At 38.0% G+C, this 13,399-nt stretch overlaps 1 protein-coding gene across 1 annotated transcript; it reads left to right on the forward strand.

The window, feature by feature from the left end:
- LOC107607178 (ethylene-responsive transcription factor 3-like) lies at positions 877–1,464 on the forward strand. Its single transcript, XM_016309156.1, has 2 exons — positions 877–1,300; positions 1,391–1,464. The coding sequence occupies exons 1-2, from the start codon at positions 877–879 to the stop codon at positions 1,462–1,464; spliced, it is 498 nt and encodes a 165-aa protein (XP_016164642.1).

The following is a 13,399-nucleotide window of genomic DNA, read 5'->3' on the forward strand; positions in this document are numbered from 1 at the left end:
TTTTAAATGTAAAAATATGAAATTCCAACTCAGATTCAGTAAACAACTCAAACTGTGCCAACTTATCGCACTAAAGTACCATGTATGCAATTAACTTTACAGAAATTGAGCTCCAATAACAGCGTGTCGTTTTTGTCCATCAACTATTATTTTTGGTGTGTGCTTTATAATTTTAATTTTTTGAGTAAAGAACAAATCCGTCTCTGACCATTTTTTCTGCAGACATTTTTGTCCATGAAGATTGGAAAATACATTCATGTTCCTGACCCTTCTAAAATACGGACAAATTTATCCCTCCATTAAAGTGATTCTGTTGGGCTCAACGAAAAACGCTGACGTGGCTCCCATGGCGCTGACCTGGCCGTTACAGGAGCACACGTGGCATGTAACTTTTTAAAACAGGACATATTAGTCCTCTCATACCAAAACGTGTAACTTTTCAAAACAGGACATATTAGTCCTCCCACTCTAAAACGATGTCGTTTCAAAACAGGACATATTTTCCCCTGACTCCCTCTTCCACTACCACCTACGTTGCCCCTCCTCTCCTTGCCCTATCCCCATCACTTTCCATTTCCTTGCTTACCCTAACACACTCTACTCCCCTCCCCATGTGCACCCTCCACACCACACCCAACAACAAAGACAAAGATTCAAAGAACAAAGAAGAAGAAGAAGAATGTGTTGCTTTTCTTTCTTTCTCTCTCTTTCTTTCTTGGAAATCAGTGTGAACCACCCATCAAAATTTCACACACTGAAATGCTTATTTGATTTCAAAGCTTGATTCTTTTCATCGTTTCCCAATCTGAGTTCCACTTTGTTCCTTAAAACATCACCAAATTACTCTTTTTTATATTTAAAACCAAAGCCATCACCATGGGAAGAGGCAGAGGAGTTGCGGCTCTGAAACCCACGGCGGCGGTTACGGCGGCGGAGGTAAACGGATCAGAGTCAATGCCAGTATTAAAGGAAGTTAGATACCGCGGCGCGAGGAAGAGACCGTGGGGAAGATTCGCCGCCGAAATCAGAGACCCGTTGAAGAAAGCAAGGGTTTGGCTCGGAACCTTCGATTCCGCCGAGGACGCCGCAAGCGCTTACGACGCCGCCGCAAGAACACTCCTGGGACCAAAAGCCAAGACCAATTTTTCTCGCCTCTCAGGATCCAGCCCTCAATGTAGAACTGCAGCTTCGCCAGCACCACTTGCTGCGATGGGAGATTCAACCCCTTCGCTACTGCTCTGCCGCCCTGGATGGCAACTTGCTCCTCGGCCAGAGCCATTTCCTCCATGTGCAATTTTTTGTAAGTTGCTGATTCTTCATAAATTGCACAATCTGGACTGGTTGAATTGTGAACTGAGCCTGTGAAATTGAATTTGTGCTCTGTTGTTAGTGAATATGTCGCTGAATTGCTCTGTTCTTCATCTGAAATCTGGAATATTGGTTGAAAATGCAAAAGGGGATTAAAGTTTGTTTGGAGGGGTGAGGGAGAAACGGCGACGTTTGGGTTCCTGGGACTAATACGTCCTCTTTTCAAAAGTCCATCCTACGTGGCAGCCCGTAACAGCCAGGTCAGTGCCACGGGAGCCACGTCACTGTTTTCCGTCAGGCCAAACGGAGCGACTCTAACAGAAGGGTAAATATGTCCAATTTTTCGGAGGGTTAGGGACATGAATGTATTTTCTAATCCTCGAGGATGAAAATGTCTGCGAAAAAAAGGTCAGAGACGAATTTGTCCTTTACTCTTAATTTTTTTATGCCTACTTTTCTCCACCTCAAATTCTTTCATGCAAACTTTATTTTATGTATTTACTCTATTGAAAATTTCTAATATTTATTATTATCTCATAATTTGTCAACAAGAAATTCTTACAAAGAACATAATATTAAAATATTTTTTATACTTCAATTACAAATACCTAATGTCTTAAGTAGTTTCTAGTTGAATATGTAACACCGTAATATTCAAATCTTTATACTCGAGTCATAAGTCAAAGATATTAAGGTGGTACGACTTTCATGGGGGATTTTTAATACATAATTTATAAGTATAATTGAAAGGAGTATTAATCAAGAAGCCTGAAATGAGTAAAAATAAAATCGCAAAGTCGTAACACTCACGTATCGACAAAAAGAAGGTAAAGCGTGAACTGAGATGATATAAAGATAATGCCATCGAGATGAATAAGATAAACAAAATATAGATAGGTAACATAAATATTTAGCCACTAGTCGCGACCCGCGAAGTTTAGGCCGGTTAGGGTACAGTATGAAAGCAGTTTGAAAACTATATCTCCTAATCTCTCCCAAAAGATGCACAAGAGCCTCTATAGGCAAGTTTTCCAAAGGATTAAATACATATCATGAGTTCTTTAAAAACAAAAGCAGAGAGAATCTAAGCAAAATGTAAATAAAAGATCTTAAAGGTCTTCGCCGTCTTTCAGACAAATCACTGCTCACTGCTGAGCACCTGGACCTGCATCTGAAAAACAAGAGATATATACGGAATGAGAACCCCCGACCCATGGGTTCCCAGTACGGTAAAAGTGCCAAATAAATACAATGCATTGTAATAAAAACTCACTAAGCATCCTAAACTTCCTTTCACCAAATATTCATCAAATGTCCTCGTTAATCCATAAATAGGTAACTGTCATAAGGGAATACTAAAACTAATTCATCTTCCTCATGCTTCCCAACTTTCTAACTCTTCAAAGAATCAGAATTAGAATCATAAACAAAACCATCACCAGTTATTCTGTCTCAGCATTTCTATATCATTACCTCATGTCCTCACCTAGAGCAAGTGAGATCACTTCACTGCGTTTATCCAAGGAGCTCAAATTATCTCATTCAATAATTATCATTTTAAATTAATCATATCATTACTCCATCTCAATAAGAACAACCCTCAGCATCAACCGACACCAGCCTGAGGAACTTCTTAGTTGTACAAACACAAGCAGTACATACAAGTAATACACAATAAGGTACAATTAGAACAAGTAGCACATAATCAGGTAACATAGCATATAAGATATAGCAATCCAAAGTAAATAGGCAAACCCAAACAATTCAAACATATGCAAATGATGTATGCCTACACTATGGCTGATGATATCATCTGTCAGTTATATAGCCAACCTGACACGTTCTGGTAGCTAACCATGGACAGAAACACCCATCGCGGAGCAAGTAGATTTGAGCTACAACCCCAGGCGAGTGTTTAAAAGCTCAACCTGGAGTGAGTAGAATCACCACTACTGCCGCTACTACCTAGGCGTCACAATCTCTGACCTGGAGCAAGTGGGACGAATCACAACCCTTGCTATTGCCCATGATCTCAAAACATGCATTCATTCAGTTTAAAATCAGTCATCATTGTTATCAAATCTCAAACATTAACCTGGAGCAAGTGGAACGAACTACAACCCTTGCTACTACCCAGGTATCACAATCTCTGACTTGGAGCAAGTGGGACGAACCACAACTCTTGCTACTACCCAGGTATCACAGACATACATTCATTCAAAATTCCATAATTAAACTCATTTATCATAATTCTCCTTCCCCATCTCATACCCGGAGCAAGTGGACAACGCCACTGCCTACTACCCGGGCACAGTCTCTCTGTTGCGCCTTATTACCATTAGAGGGAATCCGTGTCCTGTCACCATTAGAGGGTATCTATGCCCTGTCACCATTAGAGGGTATCGGTGCCCTGTCACCCTTACAACCAGAGAGAAAACACAAGCATGTTCACATTCAATATTTTCCATCATTATTCATTTACCACATTCATTCATTAATCATATATGCATCTCCGGTATACTCGCCACATGTTCAAGCTTCCTCATTCAATCATAATCATTTAATCATTAATAATATACGTATACATACTCAGCCGTAATTCAATACTTATCGCAGCCATCCGGCTCATAACATACACAACACTTTCACCATCATCCTCAGCAACTCATACAATTATCATTCCTCATCATTCATCATTGATTCTCACTTTACTTCATCCACAAGTTATCACATGTCCTAGCTTCTTTTCATTACTAGGCATTGATAAACCACTATCTATAGTTTATCTTGTGCTAATTTGAGTGGTTTTTATCAATTCTTTGCTCACTTATTCATATAAATTGCATGGTTTTACAATTCCTTCCTTATTCTGTGATATAGTTGAAAACATGTTTCCTAGGCCTTTAAACTGTTAATTTTAATTATCCTTTATTACCATTCGATGCCGTGATCTGTGTGTTGAGTACTTTCAGGATTTAGAGGGCAGGAATGGCTTAGAGGATGGAAAGGAAACATGCAAAAGTGGAAGGAACGCGAAAAATGAAGTATTTGAGAAACGGGCAGCGACGCGCACGCATGGGTGACGCATACGCGTGCCTAGCGCAGAAGACAAGCGATGCGTACGCGTGACTAACGCGTACGCATGACAAGGAAATTCGCCAAATGATACGCACGCGTGACCTACGTGTACGCGTGACATGCGCCACGTGTAGAAAGTTGCAGAAAGCGCTGGGGGCAATTTCTGGGCTCCTTTTTTGCCCAATTCCAAGCTCGAGAACACAGAATAGAGGCTGCAGAATGGGAGAATCACATTGAACAATTCATTCATTTATCAATTCACAACAATTTAGGTTTATATGTAGTTTTCTAGAGAGAGAGGCTATCTCCTCTCTTTAGGTTTTAGGATTTCTCTTAGTTTTAAGTTTATTTCTTCTCAATTCCAAGTTCAATGTTCCTCTAATTTAGTTTCTCTTCAACTTTTATTTATTCTAGCATTCTAGTTTATTTATTTTCCCAATTTGGTTTATGAACCTTCCATGTTAGATTTGATTTTTTTATTTAATGCAATTTGAGGTATTTCATATTCATGATTTTAATTTAGCTTTTTGCATTCTTAGCTTGAATTGATTAATTGGAGATGCTTGAGTTATCAAACTCCTTTATTGATTGTTAATTGAAAGTTGCTAGTTGATTTGGATCCCTCTAAGCTAGTCTTTCCTTACGAGTTGACAAGGACTTGAAGAATCAAATTGATTAGTCCACTTGACTTTCCTTTATTTTGTAAGGGTTAACTAAGTGGGAGCAATGAACAAGTCTCATCATAATTGATAAGGATAACTAGGATAGGACGTTCAGTTCTCATACCTTGCCAAGAGTTTTCTTAATTATTAATTTACTTTCTTGCAATTTACTTTCCTTGTTCAACCTTTCAAAAACTCAGAAAGATACAATCTCATAACCAATAATAAATACACCTCTCTGCAATTCCTTGAGAGACGACCCGAAGTTTAAATACTTCAGTTATTAATTTTATTGGGTTTTCTTAAGTGACAAACAAGTTTTTGTATGAAAGAATTCTTTGTTGGTTTAGAAACTATACTTACAACGCGATTACATTTGTGAATTTCTTTACTAGCAAAAATTCATTCGTCAAAATGGCGCCGTTACCGGTGAATTGAAAACGTGTGCCTTATTATTGGTTATTGTAAATAATTTTGCTTTTTCGTTCTTTGTTCGTGTTTCTAGTTTTAGGAGTTTATTTTCATTAATTTTTATTAGTTTTTATTTCTCTGACTACTATGAATTCTCACCCCTTTGGCTATGAGTTTAGTTACAATCATGTTGTAGGAAGAGGAGATTACAATAAGAGCTTGGATCAAGGATGGGACAATCAAAGATGGTAGGAGCCACAAGGATTTGATCAACCCTCTTGGCAACAACCACCTCCATGGTATTATCAAGAACCATTCTATGATGCTTACCAAGACAATGGTTATGGTGGACCTTTTCGTGACAATCAACCCCCACCAAAAAATACCTATGAACCCCCTCCTCAACATAATTTTGTACCACCATACTCACGAGCACCTTACCACCAGACACCCCCATATGACCCTAATCCTTACCCACCATACCAAGAGCCTTATGAGCCATACTTCAAACCACCACCTCAATATACACCACCTCCATATCCTTATCAAGAAGAACCACCTCCGTATTATGAGCCCTTTCTCTCAACAAATAAACCCTCCTATCTACCCCAACCTCCATTGGATAACAACACTCTTATCTCTACTATCATTGGTCTCACCTCTACACTCTAAAATCTTATATCTCGCAGGGACCAACCCTCTACCCCTAATACTCAACCCTCAAGCTCTAATACCCCACCAGCCTCTATGAAAAAACACCCACATCCATCAACCCAAGAGCAACACGATCCTAACTATGTTAGTGACATGGAACAAGAGAGAAGGGATCGTCTTAGGGTCGCAATGGATCGGTTACACGTGGCTTTATTTCCAAAGGAGCAAGAGGAGGCCCAAAATGCAGAGGTAGGAGAGACCCTTGAAGATGAAGGAATAGTTGAAAGGAGTTGTCATGGAAAGGAAATCATCAAGGAGGAGTACGATTTTATACTAAAACAACTGGACAAAGCAGTAATTATTAAAGAGGAAGAAGTGGTTGCAGACTTAGGAGATGCTGAACCTCCATGGGAACCTCGAGTCATAGAGCCTCCTTCTAGGGAGTTTGAATTTGATGTTGAGGAGGGTGTACAACCTCCAAGGCATATCATGGCTGAAGACTTTGAAGAGGTTGATCAAGAGTTGGAGATTAAAGAAAAAGAAGCACAACCTCCCATGCCCTTGGTAAGCAATGAAGAAGAGATGGAATTGGAAGAAAGCTACCAAGAGGAAGAGGTTGTAACTGAAAAAGCTTGCAAAGAGGTGGAAGTTGTCAAGGAAGAGCTCAAGGGAATGGAGTTGGAAATCACTTTGCCAAAGTTGTTGGAGACCTCTCCCCCAAAGCCATCACCATCCATTCCTTCATTCAAGTGGGTAAATCTTTCATCTCTAAGCTTAATTAGCCCAGTCGAATATGCTTTGCTTGAGACAGATGGGCAACTCAAAGATCTTTGTGGCTATAAGAGTAAAAGGGAGATGGTTAGTGGTAATTATTGTCATGCAAGATTCAATATGGTTGCATGCTTCAAATTGAAGTGCAAGGGTTGGTATAATTCTCAATTGAATGGGTCTAGGCGGTTGTTTGGATATTGATGAGCGGATAATTTATACCCTTTTTGACATTGTTTTTACATAGTTTTTAGTATGTTTTAGTTACTTTTTATTATATTTTTATTAGTTTTTATTCAAAAATCATATTTTTGGACTTTACTATGAGTTTGTGTGTTTTTCTATGATTTCAGGTATTTTCTGGCTGAAATTGAGGGACCTGAGCAAAAATCCGATTCAGAGGCTGAAAAAGGACTGTAGATGCTGTTGGATTCTGATCCTCCTGCACTCGAAGTAGATTTTCGGGAGCTACAGAAGCCCAATTAGCGTGCTCTCAATTGCGTTGGAAAGTAGACATCCTGGGTTTTCCAGCAATATATAATAGTCCATACTTTGCCCGAGATTTGATGGCCCAAACTGGCGTTCAAAGTCAGCCTAAAACATCTTGGCGTAAAACGCCCAAACTGGCACCAGAATTGGAGTTAAATGCCCAAACTGGCACCAAAGCTGGCGTTTAACTCCAGGAACAGCCTATGCACGAAAAAGCTTCAATGCTTAGCCCAAGCATACACCAAGTGGGCCCCGAAAGTGGATTTCTGCACTTAGTTACTCATATTCTGTAACCCTAGGTTACTAGTTTAGTATAAAAACTACTTTTAGAGATTTATTTTGAAGTTGTCTTCTTTTTACTTTTACAATTTTAGGCTATTGTACACGTTTGGAGGCTGGCCTCACGGCCATGCCTAGACCTTTCACTTATGTATTTTCTACGGTGGAGTTTCTACACCCCATAGATTAAGGTGTGGAGCTCTGCTGTTCTTCATGAATTAATACAAATACTATTATTTTTCTATTCAATTCACGCCTACTTCTTCTCTAAGATATTCACTCGCACTTCAACATGATGAATATGATGAACCGAGACACTCATCATCATTCTCACTTATGAATGCGTGCCTGACAACCACTTCTGTTCTACTTGCAATAGCTTGAGTGTGTATCTCTTGGCCTCCTGGTTCACGATGCATGATTGCCTCTCCTGACAACAGAGCATTCCATTCCACGAGATCAGAGTCTTCATGGTATAGGCTAGAACCATTGGCAGCATTACTGAGATCCGGAAAGTCTAAACCTTGTCTGTGGTATTCCGAGTAGGATCTGGGAAGGGATGCTGTGACGAGTTTCAAACCTGCGAATGTGGGGCACAAGTGACAATGTGCAAAAGGACAATGGTCTTATTCCGACGCTAGCGGGAACCGACAGATGATTAGCCGTGCGGTGACAGCGCATATGGATTTTTTTTCATCCAAGAGGATTATACAGCTTACCATGGAAGGAGGTAACGCATGGTTGGAAGAAGGCAGTAGGAAAGCAGAAGTTCAGAAGCAACTACGCATCTCCATACGCTTATCTGAAATTCCCACCAATGAATTACATAAGTAACTTTATCTTATTTTATATTTTATTTATATTTTAATTATCAAAACCCCATAACCAATTTAATCCGCCTGAGTGAGATTTACAAGGATGACCATAGCTTGCTTCAAGCCGACAATCTCCGTGGGATCAACCCTTACTCACGTAAGGTATTACTTGGACGACCCAGTGCACTTGTTGGTTAGTTGTGCGGAGTTGTGAAAAAGAGTTGAGATTATGATCGTGCGTACCAAGGTTTTGGCGCCGTTGTCAGAGATCACAATTTCGTGCACCAAGTTTTTGGCGCCGTTGCCGGAGATTGTTCGAGTTTGGACAACTGACGGTTCATCTTGTTGCTCAGATTAGGTAATTTTATTTTATTTTTAAGCTTTTTATTTTCGAAAAATTCAAAAAAAATATACAAAAATTTTATTTTGTTCTTCAGAATTTTTAAGAATGAATTCTAGAGTTTCATCATGATCTGTTGAAGCCTGGCTGGCTGTCAAGCCATGTCTAAATTCTTTTGGACCAAGGCTTCCACTTATCATTGCAGAAGCTTTTTGATTCCCATCAATTTGGCTGTTGTATGTAATGCTCTGCTGAAGCTTGGATGGCCATTGGCCATGTCTAATATTTTGGACCGAAACTTTCACATAAAGCTTGCCTGGCTATTAAGCCGCTTGGCTATTAAGCCATGTCTAAATTTTTGGACCAAAACTTTAGACTAACATTGCATGATTCCTGAAATTCTTATTAAAAATTTTGAATTTCTTCATTTTCTTTTCCTGATTAATTTTCGAAAAATACAAAAAAAAAATTAATAAAATCATAAAACCAAAAATATTTTGTGTTTCTTGTTTGAGTCTTGTGTCAAGTTTTAAGTTTGGTGTCAATTGCATCTTTTTAATACTCTTAAAATTTTCGAAAATTCATGCGTGTTCTTCATGATCTTCAAGTTGTTCTTGATGATTGTCTTTGTTTGATCTTGTGTTTTTCTTGTTTTGTGTCTTTTCTTGTTTTTCATATGCATTTTTGAATTATTAGTGTCTAAAGTTTAAAAATTTTTTAAGTTTGGTGTCTTGCATGTCTTTCTTTTTTTAAAAATTTTCAAAAATATGTTCTTGATGTTCATCATGATCTTCAAAGTGTTCTTGGTGTTCATCTTGACATTCAAAGTGTTCTTGCATGCATTTTTTGTTTTGATCTTAAATTCTCATGTCTTGTGTCATTTTTGTTGTTTTTCTCTTTCTTCATTAATTCAAAAAAATCAAAAATAATATCATTCCCTTATTTCACTCATAAATTTCGAAATTTTGGTTTGATTTGGTCAAAAATTTTAAAATTTAGTTGTTTCTTGTTAGTCAAGTCAAAATTTCAATTTAAAAATTCTATCTTTTTAAATCTTTTTCAAAAATCAAATCTTTTTCATTTTTTTAATAATTTCGAAAATTTTAAAACTGATTTTCAAAATCTTTTTCTTATTTTTATTTCATTTTTCGAAATTAATGCTAACATTTAATATTTTGATTCAAAAATTTTCAAGTCGTTACTTGCCTATTAAGAAAGGATCAATCTTTAAATTCTAAAATCATATCTTTTAGTTTCTTATTAGTCAAGTAATCAGCTTTAATTTCAAAATCAAATCCTTTTAGTTTCCTTTTCAAAATCTTTTTTCAAAATAAATTTCAATCATATATTTTTTTCAAAATCAATTTCAAAATCTTTTCTAACTTCTTATCTTTTCAAAATTGATTTTCAAATCTTTTGCAATTAACTACTTAACTTTTTGTTTGATTTTAAAAGTTTACTATTTCAATCATATCTTTTCCAAAACCACCTAACTACCTTTTTCTCTCTCCAATTTTTGAAAACTCCTCACCACTTTTTCAAAATTCTTTTAAATTAAATAATTGTTTTAAATTTTAATTTAATTTTATTCCTTTCTATAATTTTAGAATTATAACTAATAATTAAAATAAAAACAAAAATATTTTCCTTTTATTTTAATTCAAAATTCGAATCCTCTCTCTCTCTCTCATCTCTTTCTATTTATTTATTTATTTACTAACACTTCTCTTCTTCTTATAATTCGAACCCTCTCTCCTTCTCTGTGTTCGAATTCTTCATCTTCTCCCTTCTTCATTCTACTCTTCTGTTCTTCTACTCACATAAAAGAATCTCTATACTGTGATATAGAGGATTCCTATTCTTTTCTGTTCTCTTCTTTTTCATATGAGCAGGAGCAAGGATAAGAACATTCTTGTTGAAGCTGATCCGAAACCTGAAAGGACTCTAAAGAGGAAGCTAAGAGAAGCTAAAGCACAACACTCTGGAGAGGACCTGACAAGATTTTTCGAAAAAAGAAGAAGAGATGGCCGAACCTAAAAACAACGATGGAGATGCAAGGAAGATGCTTGGTGACTTTATTGCACCCTCTTTTGACTTCTGTGGAAGGAGCATCTCAATTCCTGCAATTGGAGCAAACAATTTTGAGCTTAAGCCTTAATTAGTTTCTCTGATGCAGCAGAATTACAAGTTTCATGGACTTCCATTGGAAGATCCTCATCATTTTTTAGCTGAATTCTTGCAAATCTGTGACACTGTTAAGACCAATGGGGTTAATCCTGAGGTCTACAGACTTATGCTTTTCCCCTTTGCTATAAGAGACAGAGCTAGGACATGGTTAGACTCACAACCTAAAGACAACCTGAACTCTTGGGAAAAGTTGGTCAATGCTTTCTTGGCCAAATTCTTTCCACCACAGAAGTTGAGCAAGCTTAGAGTGGAAGTCCAAACCTTCAGACAGAAGGAAGGTGAATCCCTCCATGAAGCTTGGAAAAGATACAAGCAATTGATCAGAAGGTGTCCTTCTGACATGTTTTCAGAATGGAGCATTATATGTATATTTTATGATGGTCTGTCTGAATTGTCCAAGATATCATTGGACCACTCTACTGGAGGATATCTTCATCTGAAGAAGACGCCTGCAGAAGCCCAAGAACTCATTGAAACGGTTGCAAATAACCAGTTTATGTATATTTCTGAAAGGAATCTTGTGAATAATGGGACAACTCAGAAGAAAGGAGTTCTTGAGATTGATACTCTGAATGCAATATTGGCTCAGAATAAAATATTGACTCAGCAAGTCAATATAATTTCTCAAAGTCTGTCTGGAATGCAAGCTGCAACAAGAAGTACTAAGGAAGCTTCCTCTGAAGAAGAAGCTTATGACCCTGAGAATCCTGCAATGGAAGAGTTGAATTACATGGGAGAATCCTATGGAAACACCTATAATCCTTCATGGAGGAATCATCCTAATCTCTCATGGAAGGATCAGCAGAAGCCTAATCAAGGCTTCAGTAACAATAATGGTGGGAGAAATAGGTTTGGCAATAGCAAACCTTTTCCATCATCTTTTCAGTAACAGACAGAGAATTCTAAGCAGAGCCACTCTGACTTAGCAACTGTAGTCTCTGATCTATCTAAGACCACTCTCAGTTTTATGACTGAAGCAAGGTCCTCCATTAGAAATTTGGAGGCACAAGTGGGTCAGCTGAGTAAGAAAGTTAATGAACTCCCTCCCAATACTCTCCCAAGCAATACAAAAGAGAATCCAAAAAGAGAGTGCAAGGCCATAACTATAACCAACATGGCCGAACCTGGAGAGGAAGAAAAGGCAGTGATTTCCAATGAGGAAGACTTCAACGAACGTCTACTGGCTTCTAAGGAGTTCCCTAATGAGGAACCAAAGGAATCTGAGGCTCACATAGAGACCATAGAGATTCCATTGAACTTATTGTTGCCATTCATGAGCTCTGATGAGTATTCTTCCTCTGAAGAGGATGAAGATATTGCTGAAGAGCAAGTTGCTCAATATCTAGGAACAATCATGAAGCTAAATGCCAAGTTATTTGGTAATGAGACTTGGGAGGATGAACCCCCATTGCTCATCAATGAACTAAATGATCTGGTTCAACTGAAATTACCTCAGAAGAAATAGGATCCTGAAAAGTTCTTAATACCTTGTACCATAGGCACCATGACCTTTGAGAAGGCTCTGTGTGACCTAGGGTCAGGGATAAACCTCATGCCCCTCTCTGTAATGGAGAAACTAGGGATCTTTGAGGTGCAAGATGCAAGAATCTCACTAGAGATGGCAGACAATTCAAGGAAATAGGCTTATGGACTTGTAGAGGATGTCTTGGTGAAGGTTCAAGACCTGTACATCCCTGCTGATTTCATAATCCTAGATACTGGGAAGAAAGAGGATGAATCCATTATTCTTGGAAGACCCTTCCTAGCCACAGCAAGAGCTGTGATTGATGTGGACAGAGGAGAGCTAGTCCTTCAAATGAATGAGGACTACCTTATGTTTAAGGCTCAAGGATCTTCTTCTATAACCATGGAGAGGAAGCATGAAAAGCTTCTCTCAATACAGAGTCAAACAGAGCCCCACACTCAACTTCTAAGTTTGGTGTTGGAAGGCCAACACTAAGCTCTGAATCACTGTGAAGCTCTTTAAGAGCTTCACTGTCAAGCTATTGAAATTAAAGAAGCGCTTGTTGGGAGGCAACCCAATGTTATTTAATTATATTTATTTATTTTCCATTGTTATTTTATGCTTTCTTTAGGTTGATGATCATGTGAAGTCATAAAAACAACAAAAAAATTCGAAAACAGAATGAAAAATAGCATTAAAAATAGCACACCCTGGAGGACAGACTTACTGGCGTTTAAACGCCAGAATGGGTAGCACTCTGGGCATTTAATGCCAGAAATGGGCAGTAGAGTGGCGTTTAATGCTAGGAAAGGTAGCAGGGCTGGCGTTTAACGCCAGGAAAGGTAGCAGGGCTGGTGTATGAATAGCTTCTTTTCCAAGACAACTACCTAATAGGATGAAGATTGAAAGCTTTCTAGTAAAATCAAGAGAAAAAGAAGAAGAA

The sequence above is a fragment of the Arachis ipaensis genome, chromosome B07 (genome assembly GCF_000816755.2).
Source record: "Arachis ipaensis cultivar K30076 chromosome B07, Araip1.1, whole genome shotgun sequence".
Classification (NCBI taxonomy): Eukaryota; Viridiplantae; Streptophyta; class Magnoliopsida; order Fabales; family Fabaceae; genus Arachis; species Arachis ipaensis.